The following is a 14,086-nucleotide window of genomic DNA, read 5'->3' as shown; positions in this document are numbered from 1 at the left end:
TTGCTTTCTGCCAGCTCGGTCTGTTTATGCAAGTAATTGTGCCATCCTCAGATGTGCAAAATCTTATAAATCAGTCAGCCTTCCTTTCTGTGGCTATTTTACTGTAACTTGGTATTGAAGAGATTGGCAAATGCTGGAAAGCTTCTCTGAAATTCATCTGTGCTTTCAGTTTTAGGCCCAGTTTTTGCGTCATATATTGTATGGCGGAACCTTTGGTGTACTTTCCATACTTGAAACATATTTTGAGAGAGTAAAATAATATCAGGTCACTGAATACATAGCTATTGCTAAGGACCGATACGAGTTCAGTAGAATTATCCTGCTCTTTTTGCTGACGTAGTATTTACCTTGTTAGGCAGCACGTTTTTTCCAGTTTGACTGTTTCCCTGTGACATAGTGAAACTTGTATTGTGAGACAGAAGCAAAAGTAAAATAAAGATGAAGAAAGAAATATAAGAAAGTTAGGGGACACACCTAAAAGTTATTTATGCAGAGGTGCATTTTCAATATGAGTAAATTAGAACATCCAATGTTCCATCTAGTAAATGAAATGGCAGTTTTAAAAGTAGTTTCCCAATAGATATGCCACACTCTGGTAGTAGACACCTTTCTTTTCAATCTAATTCTGTATTTTAATATGTTTACCTGTAAACGAAGTACTAATTTTAAAGTAAACAAGGACTTCCTATCAGCTTACCCTGTAGCATGCCCATTTTCAAATATCTCAAGTTCGACATGTTAAGCTCTCAAATAATTAACAGAAATATATGGAATTTACATGCCTAGAAAAGGGTCATCAGTCACACTGAAAAAACTCGCAAATTAATTCTTCAGTATAATTTTGAGTTTGGACTTACTTTGAACATCTTGTGTTGTTTACCTGAGCCTCTTACAGTGAGCCTGTTTTTTTTTAACTTACTACATCAAGTGATTTTAGTGGTTTTATTTAGCAGAAGGAACCGCTCATATAAAAGCATATGATGAAGAAAGTGTAGCTTCTCTGAGTACAACGCAAGATGAGACGCAAGACAGTTTCCAGATGAACAATGGGACACCAAATTCCAGTTACCTCCTACAAGGTGGCTACATGTTGGCAGCATCCTATTGGCCAAAGGCAAGTTTATCGTACTACTTTGAAAATCAAGGTTATACGGGAAGGTGGGCTGTGACATTAGTATTCAATTAAATATGCTAACACCACATCACAGAAGATCTCGGCGGGGGACGACAATTGACTTCAGGGTAAATTATAGTAAAACTGCAGTTAAGCAGTTTATGCATCAGTTGTAAAGCTGTATCTGTACGTGAGAGAACATTCATGTGGCAAGCAAAATTTGAAAGAAAGCGTATGTTGGATGTACATGAGATAAATGATCAGGTATTGGAATTTTAAGTCAGCGATTGTACTCTTTAGAGTAGTTCGAAAGTACGTCAAGAGTGAAGTAGAGCAAGAAATCATTTATGCTACATGTTAGAAACTATTTTATTTAGGGATATCAGGCACCTTCCGCTACATTGTAAAATCCTGGTAAAATTCTGAAGTTGTGCTGAAGTATAGACTAGGTGAGGCAGTGATCTAAGACAGCTCTCATGTTAGAATTTTTACTGTGTGATTCTGTATGTTGAAATAGTCCAGTATACATTGGAAAGATAATAGTACTAACGGACTGTAAATTCATCTTCTTTGAAATAAGTACTGAATAGTTTTAAGCTTTTCAGTTGCATCCAAATTTCTATGACTGACATAACTAAGTTAAATTCTGTGGTTGATTGTTTGCTTTTCAGTCTTCCACAATATATTTTTTTCATTTGAGCATTACGTGCTTTTTTAGCTGTTTTTCAATAGTCAGAGAGAAGATCCATGTGATTTGATTCATAGTTAGGAAGTTCACAGAGTAGTTTGTTACATACTACATAAATGTAATGTATGCAGTGTCACTAAGCATTACACTTATAAAAATACTTTCTCTGTTTTTCAGGATCGAGTTATGATTAACCGGCTCGATAGTATTTGTCAAACAGTGTTGAAAGGTAAATGGCCTTCAGCAAGAAGGAACTATGACAGCAATACGGTGGCATCTTTCTACACAACCAAGCTTCTGGATAGTCCGGGTGCAGCTGCAGATTACAGTGAGCCCAGTGCACCAACACCCCCTCTTGCAGGTGTTAAAGAAGAATATGATCAGTCACCACAGATGTCAAAGGTGAAGAAGCATGTACGAGAAAAGGAGTTTACAGTGAAAATCAATGACGTATGTTTATTTTTATTGCCCTAGGACCTGATTGCGATTGCGGTGTGCGGCATGCTTTACCTGCAAGTGGCTGCCTGCTCTTATTCTCACTTCCTTCACACACTTGTTTGTGGGTATTTGGGTCTGCTTCTTCTGAGGTTTTTGGGTTTTTTTCATTGTTGGTTTTAATTTTCATAAAACTCTGGAGGGGAATCACCATTATTTCCCTCTTTGAATTTAAATTTTGCTGTTATATTGCTTCTTCAGACAGCCTGTTTTATGCATTTCCTTAAAAACTGGGTTAATAATAAATGGTATTTCTGTTTGGCTTTTTTGAACATTTCAGCATATCCTATTCAGCAAATAGGTTTTTTTCATGGCCTTTTAGAGAGTTACAGGTACGTTTTCAAGTTAAAAAGTAGGCAAGAAGCTTCAAACATTTTTCTTACCTATGTTCTGTGACCCGTTGGTAGCATGTAAAAAATATACGAAACTTTTCTCTTGCAATTGGATTTGTCACTTGTTTAGGACAAGATCAGGTAGGCAGCTGTTCAGTGTCTAGATTTTTCAATTAGGATGTTATATAAGGATGTTATATAATTTATATTCTTAGAGGCAATTCCATGAAATTTCCAGTCAGTTTCCTTTACATGGAGGAGAATCAAGACTAGTTTTAAAGTCTAATATAAGTTTTTTGTTCTTCTTCAACTCCTCTGGAGTAGCTGTTTGTATTCTCATACAAACTGAAACTCATACAACAAAAATCCTGATTATGAAGGATTATGAAGTAGTCGTTCTGCTTCAGAAGAGACTCTTCTAACCCTGGGATTTATTTAACAGGAAGGTGGTTTGAAATTGACTTTTCAGAAGCAGGGACTGTCTCAGAAAAGGCCATTTGAAAGCGAGGAAGGTGCACTGGGACAGCAGCAATACCTGGCTCGGCTACGTGAACTCCAGAACGCTTCAGAAACCAGCCTCGTCAACTTCCCCAAATCACTTCCTGAATCGGGTATATACTGTGAATTCCTAAAATGTCGGAGGACATGAGGATTAGTAATAAGTCTTTTCTTCTGTGTTCTTTTGTTAAACTCCATGTGTATAGGCAGTGGAGAGAGATGTTGGCAGTGTTATTTGCTCTAAACTGCCATTTAGGGGAATTCTGTGCAGTGTGTTAGGGAATCTGGGTACCTGAGTTAGGATATTGGACCATGAGTACTCTCACAGTGTCAGTTATTGTAGAATTCATTTATTAGAAGGATGCCATCTTGCATTTTAAACACCCCCACAAGAAGATCTTAGTCATTATAAAGCTCATCAGTCTCCACTGTAAATAATGAGTTTAAATTACAGCTTATTAGGGCTAGTTTGGAAGTAAAGATGAAGAGTTCTACACTTATGCCTGTGTTGTCTTTGCACTCTTCGTATTCTTGCCTGTGTCTCATGTAATGAAACAGTGGAAGACAGTAGTCTAGAAAAAGGTTTGTGGCTTACAGCCAGAAACTCATAGCTTATTTTCGTAACAGTAAGTGTACATGGCTAATTTAAAAAGCATTTGAATTTAGCAGTTAAAATTTGGATTAAAATATTTGTAGTATGGAATTGGGTGCTTGCGTTAGGCCAGATTCTGATGAAATGGCTGTAATTGAATGCATGCTTATGCATATTAAAACATCTCCTTCGAAAATACCATTCTTAGCTTTCATTTTCTGCTAGATATATTACATGTAGAAATTATCTGCACTAGCACAACTTCAATTTTATTTCCTTTTTTTTCTTTTAATTCTGAAGTATTTCTTGTTATAAACAATTTAAGCATCGACATTAATTTTGCTGTGTAATTTCATTAGGTACTTCCAGTCACTTAACAGCCAGCGCCAATGGAGTGATAGTTGACAGTCAGCCTGCAGTCAAAAAGAGAAGAGGAAGAAGGAAGAATGTGGAAGGAGTTGATGTCCTCTTTATAAATAGAAATAAGCAGCCTAACCATGTAAGTAAACTCCATTCTGTATCCAAAATAAGGCCTAGATTACTGTTAATTCCTTACCTGAGTGTAACTGGTTGTCAACATTCAGTGAAAAATTAATTACTTGGCTGTTTTTTTTCTGAAACTGTTCATTGGATGCATATAACTACACAAATAAGAACTGGTGGAGTTTCACTAAAATATTAGAAACATTACAATATCAGTAATTTTTTAAGAGTCTAGTTTTGATAAGCTGTAACTACCAGTGTATTATTAAAAACTTGATATTTGTCTTAGCAACACCTTCTGATGTTACACATGTTCACGTGTTACGGCACCTGATCTTACAGGGATTTAAAGGGAGCTTATCTTTATGCACCTAATTAGTCTCCCCAAGTCCTTGAGTTTGTGCGTAATGGTCTGCAGGACTGCGGCCTTCATTGTATCATACATGAAATAATCGTGATGGTTTGCTTTCTATGGAGAACTAGTCAAATGTTTTGAATTTCTCCAGGTTAATCCAGGTATTAACTCCTGCCAAGTTGCTGCAGGAATAAACCCAGCACTCACCTACACACAGTCACAAGGCGTGCTTGATGCAGAGAGTCCAGTTCCTGTTATTAACCTAAAAGATGGAACAAGGCTTGCAGGTGATGATGCCCCCAAAAGAAAAGATTTAGAAAGGTGGCTGAAAGAACATCCTGGCTATGTTGAAGATTTAGGAGCTTGTATTCCTGTGAGTATTCCTTTCAGCTCTACCTCAGCGAAACAACAAAACATTTCTCATAAAATACATTTCAATTGGTATTGCATGTTTCATGGAATTACTCTTTCTTTCTTTGTTCTTTTTTGTTGTTTAGGAAAGAAAATGTCTGTTTTTTCTTATACATTTGAGCTCTACAAGCCTTTCATTTATTTCCCTTCCTTCCAAATATAATTGCTAAGAAAAGTAATACTAAACAAAGAGATTTAATCCTTGTATAGTTGTACATAGGATTTAAAAAATAATCTAAGATAAGAAACCTAATGAGCTAATCAATATCATGGTAATATGAGAAATTATGGGAGCAGAAAACATGTAGCAGCATAGTTAGTGATGTGCAAGAGGGGTTAGACTTTACTGTGGGATGTGCCCTCTATCTATGTTACAGGGGTATGGTAGTGATCTTTATGTGGGCATGATTTTTCTCAAGTTACTTCTGAATTCAGATTTGTTAATGTTGCACAGAATGCATGAAGTCTTATTTATGACATCTTGAATAACAGCCTTATTTCTTCAGAAAGATGTTATAATACAAAAAGAAACAGCATCTGTGCTAGTTAAAACACTGAAAACTGAAAAAATATCAAAAAACAATGGGTAGAAGCTGTTTCCTGGTCTTCTCATTACATAGTTGTGATTTGTAAATTAATACTGTTGTTAACATGTTTCTGAAACTAATTTTTACCATTTTTTTAAACAGTTATGTCAGAAACATAATTGGCTTTGTAATTTCTTTATAATAGAGGACACAGCTGCATGATGGGAGGCCCAAACAAAAAAGACATCGTTGTCGAAACCCTAATAAACTGGATGTTAATAGTTTGACTGGTGAAGAACGTGTTCAGCTCATAAATAGAAGAAATGCAAGAAAGGTATTCATATTGCTGTTCTCATTCGTATGTTCCCCAAATGAAAAGTTATCTGAAATGAAGTCTAGTATTTTATCAAGTGTAACTCGATGTACAAATTAAAGGTTTTCTGCTAGGGGTTTGGCGCAGAACAAGAACGTTGATCACAATCTTCTAGTAAGCATTTTATGACCATGAAAACATACAAGATACTGCTAGAAATTTACCTTGTGGTTAATGTTGAGAGCGAATTGAACACTCGATATATTGCAGTATTTGTGCCATTGACTAACACAGAGGCATGGCCACTGAAATCTTTTGTTCTGTTTGTAAAAATGACTCGTTGTACCTCACTATTTCAGTTTAACTGTTGGACTTGTTACAGAAACTTTTTTCAGGGAAAGTTCTTAGTCTCTATATAATCTTAAATTACTTGAAGACTAGCAGCAAAGACAATGCTTTTAAAAAGGACCTGTTTTTAAATTTGACATCTTTTTTAGTGTAATTCTTTGTATGTTCTAATCAAATAGCAGCATTCTCAGAAATGCTAAATTCTGGGCATGCCATCTCATTTTTACATGATTACTTTTCAAAAGATTAAAAGTAGATTGGTACTGCATCTCTCATAGGATCTTGTCCATTGGTGTTGCTTAAATCCTGTGTACTGGATCATTTTGCATTTTTTCTTTATTTTTGTTGTTATCTCTGCCATTCAGCCTTTATGGGTCACCAGTATATATGCATTGTACATCAAATTGCTAGGTTATGATCAGGGGATCAAAAGTAGTGGTTGTTGGGTTTTTGGTCTAAAATCTGAACAGTGGAAGATGGGAAGCCAGTTGCTGAATACAAGTTTTCAGATATATGAATATATGGTCAAAGTTCAAAAGATGTAATGCATTTGAATGTGCTTTGGGGAAGGCAAAAAGGCCATACTCAAGAAAAGCATATAGAACATTCCTGTTATTTATGGAATGAATTTAGATACTTGGGATGGTGTCTTTGAGAGTCAATGTAGTACTAAAGCAGCAATCCAGGGAGAGTCTTCGAGGTGTTGATTGCAACACCTTCTGGAGCATTTTCTCTTGTGATGCTGCCAGTTTCTGTTAGAGAGTAGTTGCAAGGAAAGCAGTTTTTTTATTATTATTTTTTAATGCTGCCATTAAGGTCAGAAGCTTTGTGCATCTGTAGAGGAAAGTGAGGCAGAGCTTGAGTCTTTAATCTCTTCCATGCATTGGGATAGCTACTCTGAAGAGGAACATCTATGGTTGCTAGTTTCGTGAAAAACACTTCTCTATAGTAAGTCGTGCCCTGAGGAATCTTCAAAGTTGATGACTGACAAATGAGGGATTTGGTCTTTGCTTGCTGTAAGAGCCTATGCTTTCATGATGGCTTTTTTCTTATATTTCCACACCCAAGTTGAGACAGTCTTCTTCTGTTACCTTATTACTCTGTTTCCCCAGTTATAACCTGCCACCAACTTCTTTGCATCACTGAACTCTCCAAACTATTGTCTCATTTTCTTTTCTTAATTACGTATTTAGTACCATGGGGTGGGAGGACCATAAGTAGTAGCCTAGGAAATGTGAATTTAAGCTGAAGTTTATAGACAAAGCTGAATAGATGCTGCAGTTCTTTTCCCTCTTTCAGCCATTTCTTCTTTCTTTCTGGATCATAAAACAGAATCGTAAAATAATATGGATCTGAGTAATACTTCTGGTTAATTTGAAAGCTTACTTCCTTGCTTATATGATTTTATTACGGCATGCTGTCTAGCAGTCTTAACTCAAAAGTGACCTTTGCGCGGAAAAAAATACAAGAACGTCACAAGAGAAACAGAGCCTCCCAATGGAAGTATTTTAGAAGCTGACTGAGATAAGAGTGATTTAGTGAATAGATGAAAAGGTGAACAAATGAGATTATAGCTACAAACTTGGTATTACTTGGTCACTATTTTCTATTCATACTGTTGCTCTTTGATTCATTACATGTCTAAATTTCTTGATGTTTAACATAGTATGAATGTTAGATACTGAAGTTGTGGCATATGAGTGTAATAGAGGAGTTAGGGCTTAGGTTGAGAACAAGTCAGGAGTATCTCACATATACCAACAGAAATCAATTAAACGCTATGCTATACTTAGTGATAATTGTAAGACCATATGTGTGTTAGTATATGAAAGACAAAAATGAAACAGTGTCAGTTATGGTTGTTGCCTTTTTTTCTTATCAGAAGAGAAATATTCACTAACTTCTCTGTTCTGTTTCTCAGGTGGGGGGTGCATTTGCTCCCCCTCTGAAGGATTTGTGCAGGTTCTTGAAAGAAAATCCAGAGTATGGAGTGGCTCCTGAGTGGGGAGATGTTGTAAAACAGTCTGTGAGTATTTGCAAAATGAGATATCTGTGACATGGGGGGGAAGGCAGGGTTTTCATTTCTGGTACTAAATTATATTAAATTTGGAATATGAGTCAGTGTTAGCTTTTTTTCAGCCAGCTCGGTTCCCTAAAGTGGTTTGCTGGCACAGCTGTGAGTAGGCGGAAGAGAAGGGACAGTAACTGGCAACCCCAAATTAGAGATTTGGTTGAAGGTGCTATAATGCTGTGACTACTTCATCTCATAAACGTTGCCTTGAAGGCTTTAAAAAAGGTACTAGCCCACAGAACAGTTTCTTACCCTTAGAGTCAGAACGATAAGTATGATTTTAAATATTTACTTTTTAGCCAACTTACTTTTAGTTTTAAGAGGTCAATATCACCAATCAAAATGTAAATCAAGTATTAATAAAAATATTTTGTACTACTTAGGATTTCTGACTTAAAGGTTTTATTTTTAGCTGGAAACTAATGTTGAAATTCCAGTGGAGGGACCAATGTTAGTATGTTATTATATTGTTAGGAATAGGTTTGCACAACAACTTAAGAGTTTGCCTGTGCATTCCTTCTGTATGGATTATCAACCAAGTTAGGGGTAAAAATAGTACCTTCCCTGGTAATCCTCACTAAGTTTCTTGCTAGTAGCAAGATTTAGTGAGTAGCTTTTTCCTAGATGCTTCAAAGGGGTGCATCTAAGTGTGTGTCCTCACATTTGCAGGCATGTGTGTGCTTCCATGCATATTTGTATACATACACTGTGTTGCGTTTAGACCATGGCTAATAAAAAGCTTACAGAACTACATGCATTTGTAGACAGGATTTGTACATGTTTACATCCATCAAATAACTGTGCACCTGACTGATAAGTTACATGCCTTGCAACCATAGATATAGAAACAAATCTCTGAGAATGATTCCAAGGTTAAACAGCTTTGTTTTCAATCATTAGGGACCAGTATGAAAAAACTGCTAGAGAAGAAATAATACATGTTTATGTAGCAATAATAAAAACTCTGATTTATTAAAAACGAACACACCAGAAATTTCAGAGGTTTTGTTTGAGGTTTGCATTTAGTTAAATTTCAAACAAGAAAGTTTTTCCATAGACTTACTTTGTCTGTTTCCAATGAAACAACAGGTATGAATTCTCATTATGGGAACTATTAAATAGCTGATCTCTCTTCCCTTGTAAGTGCCATGGATTCAAGTATGCCATATGGTTCTGAGTTCACTGCGTGTTTGCCTTGAAGATAAAGACTAGTCTTTCCGTGAAAAAGTCTTAAATACCTGTTTGTCCAGTACCCTTGTGGGGACATGGTGGTAGAAAAAATGTATCTAGAGAGAGGATTAGATTGCAACAAATATAGATATAAGTAACAGCAGAATTACTTTTAGAATTTCATACTGTGCCACAGGACGGAAGAACAGTGTGAGTTCTGAATTCCTCTAGATGTAGTAGACTAGTTTAAATTAGAGAAATTTTCTGGGGGGAAAAAAAAGCTGTTTTATTATGGAGATGATTAATAATTGATCATATGGTTGCCATTTTAAAGAGAAATTTTCAGAACAATACATTTCAAAGAGAACATTAGCACACATAGTAGTTCTTCCATCATTAGGTAGGAGGGCTTGCAGAGGTGAAGCAAATAGTATGCAAACCTTAAAAAAAAGTGGTCTGAGTTCCATTTTAATAGAATTGAATGAGAGTCTTTATTCTTAAGTTTATGGATAAGATGAAATATATAGACATTAAACAGACACTGGCAACAATAAAAAAGACTTGGAGGTTGGTCTGTGTGCAGTCACATGTCTATATTTAACCTTAAACTGATTTTTTTAATTAAGCAGTATCAAACTAAGTGATTAGAATGTGATAATATTGCAAAGCAGTGTTATGTTTTAGATCTTGAAATAAGAGTGCTCCTCTAATTAGCTGTATTTGGGTTGATGTGCAAACAAACTTCTGAAGACGAGTTAGCAATGGGTCTGAGAAGACACCTGCTTAGACCTGACTGTAGAAATGGTACTTGAGATGTTTGAGATGTGATAGCACAAAGCCACCATAAATTCCAGTGAGTGGGCAAGAGATCGAGCTGCTGTGCTGACATACTGGAATCATCTTCGACACCGTTACTGTATGCTTGTGGGGTTTTTGTTTTCTGTTTGCTTTGTTTTACTTTTGCATCTTTATGCTATCAAAACACTGATGATACACAATGTCTCTCGCAGGGATTTCTCCCAGAAGTTATGTTTGACCGTATTCTCACTGGGCCTGTTGTGCGGGAAGAAGTCAGTCGGAGGGGAAGGCGCCCGAAAAGTGAGATTGCTAAGGCAACAGCAGCTGCAGCCGCTGCCACTGCTGCAAGCGTGTCGGTTAACCCTCTGCTAGCTAACGGATTGCTTCCAGGAGTGGATCTGCCTAGTCTTCAGGCCTTACAACAAAACCTGCAAAACCTGCAGTCGCTGCAAGTAACGGCGGGACTAATGGGAATGCCAGCTGGCTTAACTACTGGAGGAGATACCAAGAACATGGCCGCCATGTTCCCCATGCTGCTGTCAGGGATGGCTGGATTACCAAACCTGCTGGGCATGGGAGGACTTCTAACCAAGTCTACGGAATCTATTTCAGAGGATAAAAAGGGAAACGATTCAAAAGAGGCAGATATAAAGAAAGAAAGGACAGAAGACCAAAATACAGATACTGGTGGTGAAAACTCTGTTTCGAGCTCTCCTTCGACATCCTCTGCTGCTGCAGCTGCCAATCCTCTCTCTCTTAACCCATTACTTTTGTCCAACATACTTTATCCAGGGATGCTTCTCACTCCAGGCCTTAATCTTCATATCCCAGCTTTGTCTCAGTCTAATATTTTTGATGTACAAAACAGTGAAAGTAATGACACAGGCTTAGCCAAGCCCACAGAAGAAAAGGAGGAAAATTCTAGGGTTAGAGATCAGGAAGACAAAGGGGGAACAGAGCCAAGCTCTCACAACGAAAACAGCACAGATGAGGGTTCAGAGAAAGCAGATGCTTCATCTGGATCTGATAGTACATCGTCTTCATCTGAGGATTCAGATTCTAGTGATGAAGACTGACCCCAGACTCTGCACTTAAATTATGAACTGATTTTGAATTTATTCTTTAATTATTTCATTGTAAATAACCCAGTGTTGAGTGCATCAATGATTTACTGACCGAACATTTCAGTATTTGTTTAGAAGTGCAAACTGCTTTCAGAGACGTTTTGCATGTAATATTTCTTGAAGTTCATAAGTTTCTGAACTTGTACGTACTATCAAATACACAATGGTGTAAAATTACAACAAAAGGCATTATAATTTTGTTGGGGGGTTAATTTTATGAAAATAATGCTCAAGTAAGAGCTGTATATTTAATATATTTGCAGTGAACACAGAATACTTTATGCATATTATTGATTTAATTTGAATATAGTTTTACAGCCTCCTTGACACTTATAATTTACAGATCAAAACTCAGCAATAATTTGGGCAGCTAATGAATGTCATGAAAGCTGTAGAATCTACATCACCATCCATTGCTTTAATTACATGAAAATGCTCTAGTGTTGTGATGCACTGCTGTTTCCAATTCAGGTACAAGTGTGTTTAAAAAGATAAATTTTTCCCAATCAGCCAATTAAACTGGCTACCTGTTACCTCAGCTGAGTTAGTTTAGGAAGTTTACATTGGTTTCTATTACTTGTTTTCAGGTTTTGTTTTGTTTTCTAAAGACATCCTGTATATCATGTTAAAATCTGAGCTGAGATATGACTGTTGGTGTTTTTTTTCCCCCTGTCATTACAACTGTTCTGTGACAGCAGTAAGGGGGAAATACTAACAAAAACTGTCTTATCTCATGCTACCTGGCACCATATAGATCTATTTAGTTTACACCTTGCAAAGTTTTGGGCTCCCTCTGCAGAATTAAAACTCCCCAAATGAGGAGTAGTTTCCCCAAGACTCAGAAGAGGCAAACTGTCATAAAGTGCCACTGAAAAGACCTTTCAACACTGCATACTTCATGTAAAAATTGTTTGTTTGCTTTGTTTGTGTAGATTTCTATTTGTGTTTTATGTCATAAAACCTCCTGGAGTTACCAGTTAATAATGGTAAATAAAGTATAGATAGTTTTGAACTCCTTTTGAGTTTAAACTTCTCTGCAGATTTAAATCTGACTAAATATTAAATATTACCCCAAACCATTATTGGGATATCACTTCATATGTTATGCTGAGTTACCCACTAAAGAAAAAGCACTTTGAATAGTAAGGAAGATAAATTATTCCTAGAAACAACAGTAACAGGGCATAAAGCATCTGTTGGAAGTCCAAAACCTTAGAACCCTTTACTATATCAAATCTGTCTAATATTTGATGTGTGATCTGATCCTTCCTCCTTCTTAAGCTGCTATTACACTGACACAGTAAAGGCCCAGATTCACATTTACAGAAGATCTGAAGTGACTGAGATTTCAATTGACCTTTGTTACATCATTTGCAGTCCAAGAAAAGGCAAGTGTTAAGAGAAAATAGATACAGGTACTAGTAGAAGTCATTGAAAAAGCTTTACAAAGGGATAAATTTAAAAATAAAAACAAAAACTGTATATTTTGATATAGTTCTGTTGCTTGCTTGTACAGTAAAACAACTGTGTTGTTTTTTTTTACCGAGAACTTTACCAATGAAATATAAGTTTCTATGTGCAAAATAACCCCATGATTAGAAGCAGTATTACATGTAATTACACAGCTATACAAGTACCATTTGGATTGTGCTGGTTACATATTTTCCCAAATAGTATTCTGATTTTTGGCCCTTCATGCAGTGTCTTAGCAATAGTGAAAATTAAAAACTGCCAAGAGAAGGGGGTAGCAATTCATCATGGAAAAAAAAAAAAGGAAAGAAAAAAGTATTGCATATTTAATATTTTGCCCTTTGTAATATAGCACTTTTATTTAACTAGGATGCATCTATGAAATAGCCAAAGTTCTACAAACAGTTATTAACTTAGTTTGCTGATGGATTATGTCAACGATACCATCACTTCCCACCCTTACCCCACAAAAGAAATCCTAAATCTTGTGGCTAAAACCTAATTTATATCAGATTTATGAAATAAAGTATTTTCCTAATTATGCTCAAGTGTTTGGTTACCATTCTAGTGATTCTTTCTATGTAATAAGGCAATTACAGTTTCAAGTAATGAAAGGCTGGTACAGACTTGAACATAATGTATTGGGTTTATTTTTAATCAGTTTGAACCAGAAGGGGAAAAATGTCCCACTATCAGCTAGACTATATGCAAATACGGTTGTATAAAGTTAAGGGTTATAAGGAAACCTCAGTAGAATTACACTAATACTGAAGTTAAAATTAAAAGGATATCCAAGGTGATGATAAAGTGTGTGTTGGTAGTTACTAAAAGAACCTTAGCTGTTATTGCCTTGTATTTCTATCCCTTGTTTCAGGCTTCATGATCCAAGTCTTAGTCCAGTTTTTCTTTTGGACATTTGCAATATTTGCCAGTTGTGTTCTGTGTAGTCTGAATTTGCTTTCTGTAGTTGAACAAGCGTCTTAAAAAGTCATTTGTAATTTATTGAATTACTTTCTATGATGTTCTATAGAGCAAATGGAAGTTTAATTATTTTTTATTAAACATATTCTTTGACTACCCATGATGTCAGCCTCAATATATGAAAATAATGCTGTGTAACGATTAAACGTGCATCTCAGAGCAGCAAAAGGTAAGTCTCAGCGTTACGGACTAAACTGAAATTACTCTTTAGACCTTAAAAGTAAAATCAAGCATAGGATGTGTTTTTATTTCAACAGACACAAATATTTTACTTTTGTATAATTTTTCTGGGAATTGGTATGAATCAATTTCCTAT

General features: G+C 36.0%; 1 protein-coding gene across 14 annotated transcripts in view; it reads left to right on the top strand.

Moving 5' to 3' along the window:
* Positions 1-13,866, top strand: part of CHD9 (chromodomain helicase DNA binding protein 9) — a 94,353-nt gene extending 80,487 nt beyond the window's left edge. For 7 of the 14 annotated variants that reach the window (XM_080551851.1, XM_080551859.1, XM_080551858.1 and 4 more), the window contains 8 exons: positions 951-1,114; positions 1,980-2,252; positions 3,072-3,240; positions 4,079-4,218; positions 4,709-4,930; positions 5,701-5,829; positions 8,078-8,182; positions 10,408-13,866. In XM_080551851.1, coding sequence (XP_080407977.1) covers positions 951-1,114; positions 1,980-2,252; positions 3,072-3,240; positions 4,079-4,218; positions 4,709-4,930; positions 5,701-5,829; positions 8,078-8,182; positions 10,408-11,271 — 2,066 coding nt within the window. In that variant the 3' untranslated portion in view covers positions 11,272-13,866. Of the gene's footprint in view, positions 1-950; positions 1,115-1,979; positions 2,253-2,276; positions 2,362-3,071; positions 3,241-4,078; positions 4,219-4,708; positions 4,931-5,700; positions 5,830-8,077; positions 8,183-10,407 lie in introns of those variants that run through there. The other 7 variants (XM_080551862.1, XM_080551853.1, XM_080551863.1 and 4 more) reach the window with 6 other exon arrangements.
* The last annotated feature ends 220 nt before the right edge of the window (positions 13,867-14,086 follow it).

This window comes from Anser brachyrhynchus (genome assembly GCF_964034855.1).
Source record: "Anser brachyrhynchus genome assembly, chromosome: 12".
In the NCBI taxonomy this organism is placed as follows: Eukaryota; Metazoa; Chordata; class Aves; order Anseriformes; family Anatidae; genus Anser; species Anser brachyrhynchus.
Note: the sequence above shows the minus strand (reverse complement) of the source record. Positions and strands in the feature narration are given on the sequence as shown.